At 40.9% G+C, this 17833-nt stretch overlaps 1 protein-coding gene across 11 annotated transcripts in view; it reads right to left on the bottom strand.

The window, feature by feature from the left end:
• Positions 1-17833, bottom strand: part of KIAA1217 (KIAA1217 ortholog) — a 1319791-nt gene that overhangs the window by 597718 nt on the left and 704240 nt on the right. For 5 of the 11 annotated variants that reach the window (XM_069211370.1, XM_069211380.1, XM_069211382.1 and 2 more), the window contains one exon: positions 2949-3029. The exons of the other annotated variants lie outside the window; for them this stretch is intronic. In XM_069211370.1, coding sequence (XP_069067471.1) covers positions 2949-3029 — 81 coding nt within the window. The remainder of the gene's footprint in view (positions 1-2948; positions 3030-17833) is intronic. 11 annotated transcript variants of the gene reach the window in all.

Consider the following 17833-nt stretch of genomic DNA (forward strand, 5'->3'; position numbering starts at 1 on the left):
GACGTGACACATGCTCATAATGTGCAGACTGCAAAGAACAAGTGGATGAAGTGGTAATGTGGTATGACAGTGCCCAAGGACACAATGCAAACTATGATCTGCTCAAATAGCTGGATGTCCCTGTAGAACATGCTATTTCCAAATGTCTGGGTTGAACTCGAAGACAGAAATCACCTTGAGAGTCTAATCTCACTAGATGTTTGGGCAGTTATAGACTGATTATGTATATTTTTTTTTTAAAGAAAAGGGCATTTTTAAGACAGCAGTAAGCAATAAATCTGGCACAAGTGTGATGCTCTTGGAGACATCAGAATGCAAAGTAGGCTAAAAGAAACTTAACACCAGCTCAGGTGGGGTGGAAGGTGGAATCATGAAGAGTTACACTCCAGTTGCATGCATGATAAAAACTGTTGGTCCCTTGTGGCAAAGTACTTCATAATGGCCTGGTTTAGTGTTTGGTGTACGGATTACTTCATCGCAAACTTGGTGCATACCCTGTATGGCTTATTGGAAGGGCCATATGATATAATGCAACACTAATAAGGAGGGAGAGGAATCAGTCATGGTTATGAGAGAGTTACCAGTGCCAAACTATACTTCAGGCTCTAAATGTTTTGAGGAAAACGTACAGATACAAGAGGCATCTTTATAAACAGAAAAGAAGCAACAGTTTTGTGCTTGGGATGAGTAACGCGGTAAGGCTCATTACCACACCATTTTCTAGCATCTGTAAAAAGAATTCCACAGCATTTACAAACAGAGTTGAAGAAGCTCCAGTGTACTAGAGAAGGTTAGAAGGTAACTACAACATTCATTTGGTGGAACTTTCCTTACCTCTCAGGGATTGCCATGGTGAAGCTTAGAGCTACTCTGAAGAGGGTCTGAAATACAGGAGCCCCCTCGCCCCCCAACATACTTCTACCTGCCTTTCTGAGAGGACCTACAAGCATGAATTGGTTTCCTTAGATTATGGGCTCTCTTACACTGAAGCTACATTTCTAGCTGTGTCTGGGAATCAAAGATGCTTTGCAAGGAACATCAGTATGCTTCTGTGTAAGTGTAAGGGTGGGTCATTTACAATTGTTGAGGCCCTTGGCTGCTGCAGTACGACGTTCTTCTGCAAGAACCATATCACCATTGCACCCCTGGCATCTTCTGGCTGACCCTCTCTTTACTTTCTGCACTTGCAGATGGAGGGTGCCCCGGTGTCATTATGTGGCCCTTGGTGCCAATTCCCTCTGAGTGGCCCAATACATCTTCTGTATCCCTGCATTGGGGAGAGGGCTGGAATATGTACATTATCAGTACTTGAACGGGACAGGGATAAAGTCAGTCTCCTGTACCTAGCACTGAAAAGTCACAAGCTGCGAGGGTTGGGATGGCCATTATCTGCTATCCCTGTGTCCCCCTGCCCAAGGACCCGCTAAGGAGCTCATAGAGGGAAGCACACAGTCCGGTCACCATGGCAGTGAGGGGCTTGGAACCATGTATCACCACAGCAACTCGGACAAAGACTATTTGAGCCTTAAAAGTCTGTAAGGCTGTAATGAGGAGAGGGATGCTTGGGACCTCAGGATGTGTGCTCCTTGACCCCAAAGTCAGGCCCGGGAGATCATATACTTCGTTTATGCCTCAGGGCAAACCGGCGGGGGTGGTGATTCCATACTGTTCCACCACAGCACAAGCCACAATGAAGAAGAGCTGGTGATGTCTGGACAGAATAAAGCCAGGTAACCCATGGTTAAAGTCACAGGCAAGCTGCTTAACTAATTTTGTCCCTGATTCAATGCTTTCATGAGCCCAGGGTAATGGGCAGTACTTGTTTCATAATAGTGTGACAACAATGGTTATGAAGAGAGCATAACACAGCCTCCACTGGGTTCCTAGGCCAAGAATGTTAATGACAGCATGCGGGGGAGAAGGAGGGCTCTCTAAGGTAACTACACAAAGGTTAATAGGTTTAGGCATACCCATGAGCCATTATTCTACAAAGGCCACTCGAATAAAAGGTATTTTTGAGGCAGCAAATCTATTACTTTTGTACCACTGTCTTCACACTTCCCAAGCAAAAAATGTCTACACAGACTAGAGTGCAACACTGAAAATGATCTTTAGCCACTACAAACTAAAACATAGCGCTGTCAACTGAACTGCTACACAATGCCTTCCAGTTGGTGGATGTAAACGCTTCAAGGCACCTACTGGAGTTTACAAGGAAGTAGCATCCTTTGGTCCTTCTTCAGTCACTGATCCTGTGGCCTGATGCATTTTTTTCCAATCAGGAAAATGCTTGCTCCGTGTTGTCATACCAATAAACTGTATTGAACTCTGCAAATCAAATACTCTAGTTTTACCACCACATCCCGCCCTCATCCTCTTCTCATCATTGTGCTGAATTAATGATCTGGCACTTTAGGTTTATTGTTTATAGATTAACTATACTGGGCCATTCCCTATATCAGAAACCATATTTGTAGGGAACATTCTGCTGAACGTTTTCCCACGTGCTGCACAATATCAACAGTTTTGTAACATCAACAGTTTTGTAATAATGCTAGAGGATAAAATCAAAGACTTGCCACCCTTTTATGTGAATTTTATGATGTCGATGAATCACTAACAACTCATAACTAATTATGAATGAATAATGCAAAAATAAGGATGAATAAAGTGCATTTATGGATTTATCAGTAGTTATTAAAAGTCACAGCTGGGAGTTGACATGCAATGCAAACAAGATTCACACAGTTAATAAAAAACAATGGGACTATTTTAAAGGAAGCACCCTTTTTTCTTGATATTAAGTCATCATAAATTGAGGATGCAAGAAGAAACACATTAAGAAGGCTTTATCAGAGAATGCTGGTTATGATGCAAACATCACACAGTTACGGGAAACTGGCACAGTCTCCGACACACAAAGCAGTAGAAAGAAAGAAAGTACTAACTCTCTGAGAGGATTCAATTTTCAGCAAGTACCTTTGAATGTCAAGTTCGGAATGAAGCGAGGTCAACATGCAACTCACAGCCTGCGAATTAAAAAAGGAGAAAATGGGGGAAAGGAAGAAATGTTTACAAGAAGAAAACACTCAAGAAGAAAAACAGGCAGAAACGGAGGAAATGAAAAATAGCAAAACATTATGAAAAAAACGCATTTTAGGGTCAATAATAAGTCAGGTATCAAAATCAATTGCTGTGTAATTCTCTTATAGTGGCAGCTATTATCCTTTCCTGTGCCTGTTGGAAAGCAGTTTACTTATATGCATAATAATTAACATGCTGCTCCCTACTGGGCGGGAAAGGTAATGAAAATGGAGTACATGGTTTTGAGTGCCTATTCATAGGTAATTATCAAGCCAACTGCCCCTTTTATATTTGTTGCAATCTCACTTTATGTATTCTCTGATTTTTGTTACCGAGTGGTATAAGATTTGACGTTTCTGATTTTCAGAATATAGAGTCTGGAGTTTGCACACAGGAGAGGTATGGAGCTGGGGCAAAAACACTTTTGACTAGTGCTATTTCATGTCCTAGGTAGTAAGTTAATGCATTGATTGGTGCAAATACCTTCTACCACCATATTATAAAAGGAGGTTTTTGGAGGTGGTAATGTGTGGCGAAAATGTTTGTGTATATTTGCTGTGTGGCATTTTGTGCTGCATTATTAGATTATCTTGCTGTTGTGTCGCGCTGTGGTTGTTGTGGTTCTGTCTGTTTGGCTGTTTTGCTGTATTATGCCCTGTTATGTTTGTTATGTTTTAGTTGTGTTCTTCTTTTTGGTTTATGCCATTGCATAATGCTCTGCTGTTTACTTTAGATGTATCTGACAGATGCTGCTACGTTTCCAGCTATAAGCAGCCAGACTTTTTCATATTCATGTAAAAAGCAGACACTTACCACTGTCTAATACCAATGTCTAAGATGTTAAAATAGAGCTGCACCAACTTTTCAACTATTTAACACACCAGCCAGTGTCCTGTGGCAAAGATTGTGGGCCGGATTACAGAATCTAAATGGTAAATTAAAACAGAGCATGCTTCGAATAGCTTTTACATCCGTATTATCAATATGCAATAATGGAGGGAGTAATGTGTATCAATAACGTTTGCATTTTTGTTGTCTTTGTAGTGGTGATAATTTGTTTGGTCATTTTGTGTTGCATTACTGCATAGCGATTTTGTTGTCTTTACTACAGTTGTACTGCATTTTGTTTTGACTGTTTTCTTGTAAAGAGCCCTTTAATTTGTTTTATATTGTTTTATGTTTATTATTATGTCAGTTTCTGTTGTTTACTTTAGATATGCGAATAAATGTTGCTTCATTCCAACCAAAAGCAGCATGAGCCTTGACAGTTCCAGTGACAAGCAACCATTTACCATTTTCCAGGAAGACAAAATAACATTGCTGTAACCTTTCAACTTCTTAACACACCAGCCAGCTCAATACCATGCTACAGACTGTGTCTCAACTCAGCGTCACCAGTGCTTGCTTTGTGCGATACAGCCTAGTCTTAAATTAGCATTTACAGTGTTCACTTCCTGTGATACACCTGTGGTGTTAATCACAATCTGAACTGCCTAAGTGACCGAACGATTAATGGGCAAAAAGCTAGACACAGCAGACGTAAAAAGTCATGCAATATTGCACAATGCAATATGCTCAGCAGAACCACATATCCCTCTAGCAAAATGGATGATTGTAATGAGCTACTTAGCCCAGGTTTCACTGAGCACTAATTTTCAATATCCTGAGACCAAACAGATTACTATACCATGCATACTAGACAGATCAGTCCACTTATACTTCTTTTCTCAGTGATACATATTTGTTTGGGTAAAACACTTGTGATTTTCACTATCCACGGTTTGCTTACAGACTACTTTATTTTGCCTTTAGTTCCCGTTTGGATTATAAAATCCTGTTTGTGTGCTTCAAAATAAAGTTAGATTTTTTAAATAATTGGTGGGCCTTATTTTCAAACCCATTTCTCGACACAGCCATGGGAGTTGGGATTTAGGGTCACGGATCCCAATTAACCGAATCAGTATTTGAGGATTTTCCTGACCATAACTGGCATGAACCATGGGCAAAATCTGCCACAGTAGCAGGTTTTGCGTTAATGATTAATTTAGGGTTAAGGTCAGGAACATGGATGTTCTCATAACAGGGAATGGGTGGTGAAACCAATAAAGTTGCAACTTTGTGGGTTTTCATAAACTTTCCCTATTGTCTTTGTACCAATTTACCACATGTAACTTCAGGTCCAAAAGGAGCAGAAGTAAACATGCACTTTAGGCATGAAAGATGTTGCTGAAAGCGTACTCTTGTGGTACTCTTGGTGCCATTCTGAATTCTAAGAGTAAGCCAGGAGTACTTCAGGCCTACTTCTGGAGATGAGGAGTACTACAATAATATGTCACATCTAACCATGGAAAAATCTTTGTGAATTACGGCCTTAAAGGCCCTGATAGTTGCAAATGCTATACAGGTAGCAGTTTTTCCACCGGGAAAAATAGTTTCCTATGAAGAAACGGTAAAAGATCTATTTCACAAATCTGCCGTGCTTACTCACATGGATAGTTCGCAGGAGAGAGTATAAACCAGTAGATGCATTCATTGAAATCAACAAAATGACCACACCTAGGAATTTTTTGAATCCTCCAAAAGTTGGAAATTAACTGAAATGTCAAAAGAAACATACTTCGTGTAGCATTTTCACTTTTGAGATGTTTGTGACTGGGCTCCTGTATCAATGAACAGTACTGGTTTCCATTATCTCAGAACCCCTTAGATGTTCAAATGTAAACAGGTAAACTTCGTCCACTTTATATCACTTTCCAATTACACATTTAATAAAATACCTCAAAACTAGACGAATGAAATTGAGAAGTTACTAAGCGTTATTTGAATAATATCTGTGCTCAATTGATTTGAGCGATTGTTTACAGTGGATTAACACAAAATATTGACCTCTGCAAAACGAGGGGAGGAACCTTCGAGATTCTTGCAGCTGGGGCGAAACTTACCAAATGCTTGCACTCAAAGATCATGAAAACAATGACACAGATACACAGGGGTCCTTGGCCAATCAGGACCCCCGTGAATTTGGTAGGTGGAGGGGCGCTAGAGCAGAGGTGTCTAGAGCGGGCACATGGGGATCTAAGTCAAATATTCAAAAAACTACCGGCATATGGAAATTATGTTGATTTACATATATTGGGGGTGATTCACAAATATTTTACTATGTTATGTTCCTGTAGTATATTTGAGAACCAGAAGTAAGCCATGTGTACTACAAGAGAAAGTCAGACCAACTCATAACTAAGTCTTTGTGAATCAGGCCAGCTGTACGTACATTTATTTTCCTTGGATGTCATAACAAGCTGACATGCATCCAGTCTTCCCTGACCTATGTTGGACAGCCCCAGACTAAACGGACCAATGTTACGTATGAATGGAGAAACCAACCAAATACATACCATTACGCCTAAAATGCATGAATTACATGCTACACAACCTGACTCCTTCACAAAGTCATCACAAATAGAACACATATTTGTGGAGCATAAACTTACTGGATTTGGAGCACTTATGTGACCTTCATTCTAAGTATTATCATGGTCATATCACCTTTTTAAATTTCAGGTGCTTTACTACAGCCCTCTTATTACAGTAGGCTCTCTCTTTTTTGCCTGTATAAATCATCTTTATTTGAAGGAAACCTTAACTTCAAAAGGAAAATTCATGTACAAATAGATTACAGATTTCATGAAAAATACAAGCTTTATTCCGTAAAAGTAGCCACACATTGGCTGTTAACGTAGAAAAACACAGAGTTATCATCTAGGAGTGTAGGAGTCTTTGTTCATTTGCCAAGCGAATCACAGTAACTCTTTATCAAACACTGGGAGGAAGTCAATTCATCCTTGACAAGTAAAACTTCAAAGAACAAGAGGGCATTGACAGACTGGTGGTTTTCTATTCTTTCTGATTATGGTGAAAAGCAATCACATCAAAGGTTAAAGTCATGACCATTTTAATATCATTAGTTTCAGAAACTAATATAGCATCCTTAGAATGCCATTTCTGCACAAGTAATATATTGTCGCCTTCCATTTTATTAGACCTAGAAGCAGTTTCAGATGTCGCCTAGTTTCTTGTAGTAAAATAAAATAATATATGATAATACATAGCAACAAGAGCACCACCACCATTAATAATAATAACACCACCATACATAACACAAACATAAAACGGATTCGGGTTAGCCCCTATCAGACATTGCTTTGGTAAAGTGTCATTCACAGTCTGGATCAGCCCACATTTAGCCTTTTGGTATGTGTAGAATAGGCAATGTCAGTCTTCTCGTGCTGTTAGCTTGGTGGCAACATACATCACATTTTGGATCAGCCCACATGACAATCATTCGGCATTCGGATGTCTGACCTTGTGGATGGCAGCATCTTGCTTCTTTACTTAAGAAACCACTTTGGAAAGTGAGACAAGCAACGACAAGCACCAAAGAAGTCAATCTGCATTGCCCCCGCCTCCTGCACATCAACTTGCAAGGAGTAGTGAAGCCAGTTTGAAGGGCAAAGGAGGTGTAGTCAGAGACACTGTCACTGATCTCACTTTTTGAGAATAAGTGTGATGGGATCAAAAGGCACACCCACCCCTGACCCTACACCAATGAGCGTCTCACTGTGACAGGCAGCAACAGTGATGGTGCGTGGATCTTGTAAAGCATGCAACGATTTTGAAAGTGAGCTTTGTTATTTGTAGGAAGCGGTGGGTGTTCTCCAGTAGAAATAATATCAGTCCTGGTTCAATTTAATGTGTTTCTTTTAAGAATGGGTGTTAAAATATTGTGCATAAAAATATAATTCTGTTAATAAAACGTGGTCCTTAAAATGTGCCCACATCACAAAATACAGGAGAATTCTTCACTTTATTTGCCACAACTTTGTTATTATGGTATTTGCCTTGTGGTAACTCTTTTTTTAAAGATGGCTGACTTTGCTTAGTCACCTTCTTAGCACAGGGCAAATGTTTTGATTGAGGGATCATGTGAGCAATGGCCTCAGGGGCCTCAAAGCCTATTGAGTAGGTGTGAAGTAGTGTATAGCCCACAGAGCCTATCAGATCCAGGGAGTATTGTAGCATGAGAGGTAGTTTTTGCTTCCTAATGCTCCAGTTGGACTCTGTACAGACTGCGCAAAATCGCCAAGGTGAAGGGGGACTGTCATTCGACCAGGTTATACTTTGAATTGGTGGCAGGTCTGAGACACACTTTCCTACTTTGGTTGTTGGCCTTTGTTCAAATGGAGATGGAAGGATTGACTGCTACCTCTGGCTCTTGTCACGTAAAGAGTCACATGCACAATTTCTGGATTTACTGCTGGTGTGTGCCTGAAGATACTGTTATTGTTTAGGCATGCAACCTTCATCGTGACCTATACGTTATTAGTACTAGGCAGAGCTGCCTGAGAGCTCATTTTATAACTTGCAGGAATGGTTGAGCCTCTGGACAATTGGGCATTATGTTAATTGATGTAATAGTTTTCCAGATGTTATGGTCATAGAATGTTAGGCAAATCCTGAAGTATAAGGCTGACATACAACATCTTGTGGTTATTTGAGGCACAATATGCACTCTCTCTGGCTAACCTTAAGGCTGTGGGGGCAGTAAGCATTATTTCAGACCTTTATGCAACAGAAATGCAATTGGACGAAAATCCGAGGCAAAACAAACATATTCCCCCAAGGCTGTTTTTTGTGTGTTTTTTTTACTTAATGAAGGAATTCTGCTACCATCCAGCAATCTGGCTTATAGTGGCTTCTCTAATTAATCTGCCATGTCTTGATTTACAATCACAAATGTCACGTATGCATTTGAGGATGTTTAATATAAATGAGGAACGGTCATAGGTAGCAAGCAGAAGTTCTCAATGAGCAAGAACAAACCATGCATAGGTGAAGGCCACTTAAGATTCTGAAGTAAAGCCATTAAATAACATTTATTGCCAAATAAACACTCATGAAGTTAAATTATAGTTGATGAATGGATCAGCATTATAAATGCTATAAACTGTACTGCAGATAGCAGTGCCTCAAAAAACAGAAAAAGAAATGAAAAAAATCGAAATTCCTTGCCTAAAAAGCAGAAAGTTAAACTAAATCACTACGGGTATCTGGATTGGCTGGGTCTGTACTGCCAGAAAAGAGACGGGTGCTCCTTGCATCGCTGAGCATACACTGACAAGCCTTAAAGTGCTTAATTTGTGCTGGTCGTTGCATTTGACAGACACTAGTACTCATTTATGGACTTATTTCTTATCATTAGACTTTGAACCAAGGCAAGACAGAGAAAGGCAAAAGGAAGGAAGATATAGCAGGCGTGTGAAAGTGTAGGGTTCTGTATGAAGGAGGCATGGTATGGAATCAAGTCCAGGCGTCCTTTTACTTGAGGAAACCTGACATTCAACACCACTGGCTGCCATCTCTGAAGGAAAACTATGCATCCTTGCACTCATGTTTTTCCCTAAATTAGACACTGCTTAAAAGCTACAGATATGATGTATGACATGGTTGGGGGTCATCTTTCCAAGAAACGTCAGGACCTAACAGTTTTGACTGCTATGGTGTGGGTGTGGCACTATGAATTTGGACTAAAATGTTCAACAACAAAGGGCTCTAGCAGGGAACCAGCTTTTTTTTCCTCATCAATGTGAATACTCGGCTACAATATTGTAGCTTATGGTCACATTGTGAAAATGTTTTTCCCTGGCTGAACAAAATATACCTGGTCCTGGAACTGGGGCTACTGTGTGCAGTGCAAACCTGTTCCAGTGAAATGTTTGGGCCAGAGTTAGTGCCAGTGCTGGGGATAAAGGACTACTTTCATGCATTCTCACCTTATGTTTGCTTCAAGAGAAACATGAGCATATTGTACATGGACTGTTTACAAACAGCTTGTCTGAACCTAACTACTTTTTCACGGGTAACATCCATGCCTTTGTATAAAAGCTCAGAACACTGCATCCAGAACAATGTAATCAGACTTCATATTAGTTCATGGACATCATACAACAGTATAATATGGAGGGCAGAGCAAAATGTGCATCTGAACAGCCAATCAGAGTACACAACAATTCACATGGTTTCTTCTCTGTGGAAGGTTTGTGTAGCTAATGAACCACAGATAGAAAAGATTGAAACATGAAAGCATTTTTGACAGACCACTTTGATATGGAAGTATCGCAAAACAACTGAACTTATTTACACTAAAGCAATCAAAGAATCCATTATGAGAAATGTTCTTGTTTCATGCTAAGTTGGTGTAATTTCGTACAGCAATTCTTTTCGGTGTGTAGAAAGAGAATTCCTATGAGATTTAAAATTGCAAATATACTTTGGCTCATTTGAAATAACATTTGAACCCCCTCATGCAATCCTTACGATATTTGCAATGAAAAACCCTATAAGAGGACTGGGCACCTTCTAAGTTTCAGACTGAATTGTTGAATGATGCCAAAAGTAATACTTCCATTTTTATCGGTTAGCTGTCATAACCATTGCTATAGATATACTTTTGGAGCTCTGTCATATTTTATTACCTATATATTTCCATTTATGTGTATTTATGTGTGTGTGTATGTGTGTGTCTGTGTGTGTGACACACAGAGACACACACATATATATTGAAAACATTTATTTGTTACAAACCAAATATAAACCCACCTAATATTTCGAATATTAATAATACGTCGTCAATGACTGACATGTTTATTCCAAACTAAACCCAAACTAGACCAACATGGATCAACAACAACTATCGAACAAATGTATTTTTCTGTGGCACTAAACCCTTTTGGAGTCTGTAGGGGATCTAGAAACATTGGCCCTCATTACAACCTTGTTGTACCAGCAGAAGGCCGCTAATGCGGCCGGAAACCCGCTGGCCGCATTTGGACGTTTCCACCCGCTGGCCCAGCGGGGATGTTGGCTGTAACATTGCAGCCGGCTCCTAATGAAGCTGCCGGCAATGTGGCGGTTCGGCGGGTGCCAGGCAGACAGTGAAAATCGCGACAGGGCTGTGCCTGGGGGCCATGGACAGGCTGGCAGGAAGGGCAGTCATAATCCCCAGGGCAGCGCTGCAAGCAGCACTGCCCTGGCAGATTATAACTGCTGGGACAACGATGGTGGAAAACCGCCGGTCCCGGTCAAAATATGGCGAATTGTACCGCCAGCCTGTTGGCGGTACGATCGCCACTTCAACACTGGCGGTCTTTGACCGCCAGGGTTGTAATGAGGGCCATAGTGTCAAAACACATCTAAAATCAAAGCATCTAAAAAAGAGTTAAAGCACAAGTGCCCCTTACCTAACATGTTGTATATCACATTAATTTTGAATAGCTACCTTATAAAATGTACACACAAAGTTAAAATGAATTACAAAATAATCGGAAATAGCAAGAATGATCAGAAAATATAACAGAAAGAATATGAAATAGTATGTGTACATTTAAAAGCAAAGAAACAAGAGGGTGTAGGCTCCTAGCATCAGCTAAAACGAAAGATAAACATTAGGCAAGGAAAAAAGAAATAATGTTTAAGGGCATATTCCCACAGCCCACAATTATGAACAGAAGTTGTGAGAGTAATGCAAAGAAGGGGTTACTGGCCATTTGTCTATAACACAGCTATTACAAAAATGTGTCATTATATTTGTCTAATGTGCAAAACATTTATAAATCCTCCCAGCATCAAAATTTGCATCCATTTTAGATAGATGTTGGGCAATTTGTTTCATTTTAGTAGGATGGCAGATTAATGCTAGGCTCCAGGAGATATTAGCCATTCGCAGAGATTTCTTCTTGGTCAGGTAGCCTCAGGCTCCTTAAAATTGAGCAAAAATAATGATGTGAAAATGCACATCAGGCATTTGCATCATAAAAAACTGACAGAGTGAAATAAGAGAAAACAGAAGGCATACTTTAATAGGCGAAATGTAGAGAGTGGAAGAACACTCACATTTGCCAAATGGCATACTAAGGGAATAGCATTAAGATGCCCACTGCAACGTCAGTGGCGGTTGTGTGGGGCATGAATTCTATGGGCTGAAAATGGACTAGGAAGATAGGCGGCTTTGCCACATGCGTCTACAACAACAGCAGTAAAGTAGCAATTATATCCACATTAGGTGTAGAGAGAGCACCAATGACAAACCTACCAGCCTCTACCTCGCAGATGGATTTGGGAGGACATTTTTTCTATAAAGTTGTTAAAAATGCACAATAAATTGGGCAGGCACATAAAGCCACTGACATTCAAGGGCTAAGACACTTCCGAAGTTGACCAGAGAAACTGTCAGGTGAATTCAAGGTCAACGAGGCTTCTTAGCCCTCTATCACCACCACTGCCTTAAAGCAGGGCAACACTTTTGAAGATGTCAGATCAAAGATGCCCTCTGTCATGAATGGGTTATACAAACATGCGAAATGTGCTGATGTACCAAAATATACTGATGTACTGACTTCATCTGAGTTCTAAATCATACTGTACTTGAACTTGACATGTACTTAATGTGATATTGTAGTTTCAGTTCTGGCGTTTCAGGGGTAACAGCCTAATTACAGGAATTTGACATCTTTGTATGTTGACATTTTGCTGTTGATATGTGAGTGCTTTCGTCGAGATATAGACTGGATAAGCGTATTTTCTATGTCCATGGTGAAATTCTGATTAAGGGTCGGGGGTATAACTTATAAATAGCACACTTATTTATCGGACACCTGAAAGAGCACACGTTCTCATCTGAACAACAGACGCCCAAGGGAGAGAAGGATTTGATAAACAATCTTTGCAGCATGAGAGTCAGACAGTTCTCCGAAAAGTGAAATACATAAGATTTAAGATAGAAAATACACATCACACAAATGTTTTTTTCAAAAATATTTATGTATACAATACAGAAAACGCAGATTTATTTTCTTTTTCGGCAACATGTTGTCATTGTAAATTGTATTTATATAGTGCATAGTACCCCAGAAGAGGCTTTGAAAAGCTTTGGATGTTTTAGATATCTGTACATGTTAACTGCAAAATGTTTTTTTTGCACATTTTGAATACAATTAGACTGACACATGAATACAATTTTCAGCACGTTGGGAAAAAAAAGTTATCAACAAAGTTCTTGCAGTCAGATGACTAAATCCCCTTCCTCTGGAAGTGTGAATATAAGTAATGTAAATTTTCAATGTGTATTGTGCAGCCTTATCTTAAGTACAGTTTACAAACTGCTGCCCATCACATCCTGGTTTTTGCAATTCAGTCTGTCATGTCATCAGGTGAGACCTTGGGACAAACATTGGTCATCTCTTCCTTTTGAAAACAGAGACTGGAAACGGAGGACAGAGATGTATCACTTCCATTTAGGAAATAATAGAGACTGAATGTTGGGAGACAAAAGCCCCAGGAGTCTGAATTTTGGTTGGATGAGTTGGGTAATCAATAGTGCAGATGTGGAAAATGTGCTGCTTTCGTGTGCCAGCTTGGCCTAATGAGTGCTACAATGGTTAGTAGTGTTTGGTGTGAGAGGTCTTTACCTATTCGCTTACATGCCATAAAGGAAAATTAGTATGTGAATTGCTGGGCTTGAAGTATATGTCTGAGGCAATTAAAGGCAAAGTGTGTTGTCAGGGTCCACAATATCCCTTTAACCAGACTAAAGGTTGGAGTAAGTGCTATGTGTCACTGAGGAGTGGTATTTTCTTTGAAGCGTTGGCTGCTGTTTTAACATTAGTGAGATCAAACTATATGTTGCATTTGATCTCTGTTGCATGTATGTGCACTGTTTTGCTTAATGTATTCTGTTCGATGATGTGTGTTATTTTCTAGTGAATGCTGCCTGCACAGCAACTTCCAAAAACCGGACACGTGTGCAGCTAATCCAGCGTGCTCTACTGTGTACATTTATTACCACGAGGTATGTTGGAAGCAGTTAATACTGAAGTACACAGAATATCAGAGCTGTGCTGGACGGGCGTCCGGAGTACTGTCTTAATGAGTGATGTTGAATGCATGTTGCGGCTGCACAGGAATGCTGTTGTTAATGCAGTGATGCGCATCTATATGGTGTACTTCCACTCTGTTGAATGCATGAGCGAGATGCTGCCTTATGTTTCCAACTGGATGTGTGGGATAGGTGTTTTGATGTTTTGCCCACAAAGATATACTGGATGTATGTTCGACCTGTGGATTTAGGGGTGCGGAACACTTTATTGGCATCTACATAGCGACGACTCTGACAGAAGGGCAGCAGTGCGCCACTGGTGTTTCCACCAAATGAGATTAATCACAAAAGGCCCAGGAATACAGATGCCAACAAGCGCAAGATAGAGATAGTGCCAAATTCATGAAATTATGAGCAAAAGCCATGCAACTTTTAAAGGAAGAGAGTATCTGCTTTACGTTTATGGCGGATGAGCAACATGGCAACTGGAAGAACGATCAAAGTTAGGAACCCGAACAGAGCCTTCACAACCTTTCAAATGCTTCAATCTCACCTATGCAGATCTTGTTTGGAATAAGCAATATAACTTGGCAGTTAACCACTGTCACTGTTATTTACACCGGACATTGCTGCTACAAGTGACCCTGAAGCAATGTTTTGAGCAGCACGTATGTACACGCAAGTATGAAGGAGAAGGGGGGAGCCTATATGCAGTGTGAATGGTTTTGTCTATCACGGTTACTATAGACAGCACTGATTACGCAGCAGGATGCAAGAGATGCATCTTAAAGAAATGGGGCACACAGGGTCCTCGCAGGGAGTCCTAGCACAGCATGTGGCAGTGGTGCAAAGCTGGTAAGTGTTGATGCAGGCGTGCAAGAGTGGGCTACCTGTGAGGCACACAGGGAATAGAAATTCCAATTATAAACAAGCATTTACAATGCAATGGGTCTCGTGTTTGCTCGAGTTAGAGCAATTAGCGTTGTAAATTCCTAACTGGACTTTTCTTGCCATATAAATTGTAAATGATAAGTAAAACATTTGATATAAGCGAACCAATTCAAAGCGCCATGGCCACCATAAGCGAGAGTGCAAAGGAGAGACACAAAAGGAAAAAGAAGTTCGCTTGCAGTCAAACATGCAACTATCTATGTAACAGGGTCAATGGCCAAGGCGGTTACAAAACTGCCCGAGGAGGGACAAACATAAAGCATTTACCAATGATAACAAAGTATTTTTGAAAGGCAAGCCCACAAACGAGTGATAGTGATGGGCGTACGGTGGGCGTGGTTAAAAGCCCACAGATTACAACATGTCAGAGCGCTAGCGCACTCGACCTAAACTTTTGGAGTACAGAAGCACAGGATGTTAATAATCAGAAAGGTTACAGGTAAATATAAGTTCAAGAGGGGTTAGGGTTGCTGGAAGGCATGGGAAAGCGTGAGCGAAAGCGCTAGTGTGTTAGATGCCTGATTCTTGTATTGTTCAGGTCCAAGCTTCAGAGGCCTTCTCACAGCAGTTGATTCAAGTGTATGGAGACATTTGTTTATTACACACTAATATTAGCATTCATATACTATTGGTTTGATGGCTGATGTGCTGGACAGGTTTGTTTATCCAAATTTTCGGTACTTCAGCCACATAGGAACAATCATACCTTTACAGGTTTAAGAAATGTCAGATGATCCCTATGATATCAGGAAAAATCTAACCTGAGATCTGAGACTGCGTCAGAAAAAAACCTTCTTTTGAGAAAGGAGGTTCCTCTTCCATGCTATTCTCAATGGTCGATGGGCAAGGTCTACAGGAAGCCAGAGCTTGATGTGGAGAACTGGACAGATGTCTCAAGGCCACAGAATGAGCAGGAAGTGTTGTCCAATGTTATGAAGCTGCAGGACTTTATAGAAAAGATATTTCGGTGCCCAAAGTTGAGGGGTGTTAGTATAATTCAGATATTGTATTGTATTGTAATAGTATTTATATAGCGCTTGCTACCCCTGACGAGACGATATGTGAGCACAGGGCCAAGAGCCACCTGACCACAATGAGGGAAAACGAGGGAGGAAATTTTCCCCAGAATATTCTTGGATGATAAATGTATGTTCCGTCAGTCATGTTGATTTCAGGTCCGTGGTGTTGAGGTCAGCTCCCAGGCTGACTCCAAGGCTTTTGTCAGCACAGGATCTATGGGCCAGCAGGCCAAGACATTATGAGTGTCACTGATCCACAGATTAAGATTCCAGTTTCATGAAATTTATGTCTAGATTGAGTTTGAGATATTTCATGTGGGCTCACTGTCAATATATTAAAGGCAATGGGTGGGAGGAGCAATTCCAGAATTTAGAGGGATAAACAGCAGGTGGGCAGGCCAGTAGATCACAAACGTTATTCAAGAGATACTCGGGGGCGATGGGAGCTAAGAAAGACAAGCAAGTAGAAGTCCAATACACCATAAACAAGTGATGACCAAGTTCAGTCTCGAGGTTCATAAATGGCTCCCAGAAATGAGGAATAATTCAACAGGCTCTCAGTCCTTGAAACCACGGCACCCACTGGTAGTATTTAGAATATCATAGATAAAAATATTGGTTGACATGAGAATAGTGCCCTGACTAGCATACAAACAAACGATGCAACTGGGGGTAGATTTGCAATTATTAACCCCAATGGAGTGGTATGTTCGCAAATGAAGTTTTGGACACATTTGTTTAGTCAGACAACAAATAGCCCACAATATTCTTGTACCATACTCATGCACCTCACCAAACATAAGAAACCCTGCAATTCTTTCAATGCAAGCCTGTTGTTTGCATTTCAGGTCAACATGGTGGAAAGGGGTTTGAATTTGCTGCTCTCCCTTGTAAAATCCTCTCACTTTTCTATGATACCCACAGAGCCACGATGACAAATAAAATCCTCTCACTTTTCTATGATACCCACAGAGCCACGATGACAAGAGTCCTCATTCAGGTGTGTGTAAAACATCTACTCTCCAAAAAAAAAACACTGCTTGGTGCCTAAGACTTCGGACTCAGGAAGCCACTCCCTTTGTTGGGAGGACCACATCAAACCCAACTTCATAGCACGCCACTGGCTCCCTCTGGAATATTTAAATTCAAGGTCAAATGCAGCATCAACAAAGCATACTGTTATGTGCTGTATGTGGTTACTACTAGTGGAAAGGCTTGGCATACCTACAGAAACTGGCCCCTAGCAAAGACATTTATTCAAGGTCTGCCAATCAGATCACCCAATGGTTATTCAAGAGGGTGAAATACACAGGTCGATAAATGGAGGTACAAGGAACTAGTCTCTGGAATGCCCTCAGTCCTAAGCTAAGATTAAAAAAAACAAAGAACCTACTATGCATAGTACAGGCTTCAACTGTCAAATAGTTCAGACTTACTTTAAACTGGACAAAACTCAGATGAAGTGTTGTGGCTGAATAATTTCAAATGCAGTCAGACACATCAATCAGTCATAGCATTTGTAAAGTGCACTACTCATCCGTGAGGGTCTCAAGTCGTGGCGGAAGGGGTGCGGGGGGGGGTTGGGTGCTGCTGCTACTGCTCGAACAGCCAGGTCTTGAGGTGTCTCCTGAAGGTTATCAGGTCCTGTGCCTGTCACAGCTGGATAGGAAGGGTGTTCCACGTCTTGGCGGCGAGGTGGGAGAATGATCTACCACCGGCGGTCGTTCTATGGATGCGTGGAACGGTGGGAAGGGCAAGGTCAGTGGAGCGAAGCTGGTGGGTCGGGGTGTAGGAGGTGAGTCATCTGTTGAGGTATTCATGTCCGGTGTTGTGCAGTGCTTTTTGAGTG

The sequence above is a fragment of the Pleurodeles waltl genome, chromosome 10 (genome assembly GCF_031143425.1).
Source record: "Pleurodeles waltl isolate 20211129_DDA chromosome 10, aPleWal1.hap1.20221129, whole genome shotgun sequence".
NCBI lineage: Eukaryota > Metazoa > Chordata > Amphibia > Caudata > Salamandridae > Pleurodeles > Pleurodeles waltl.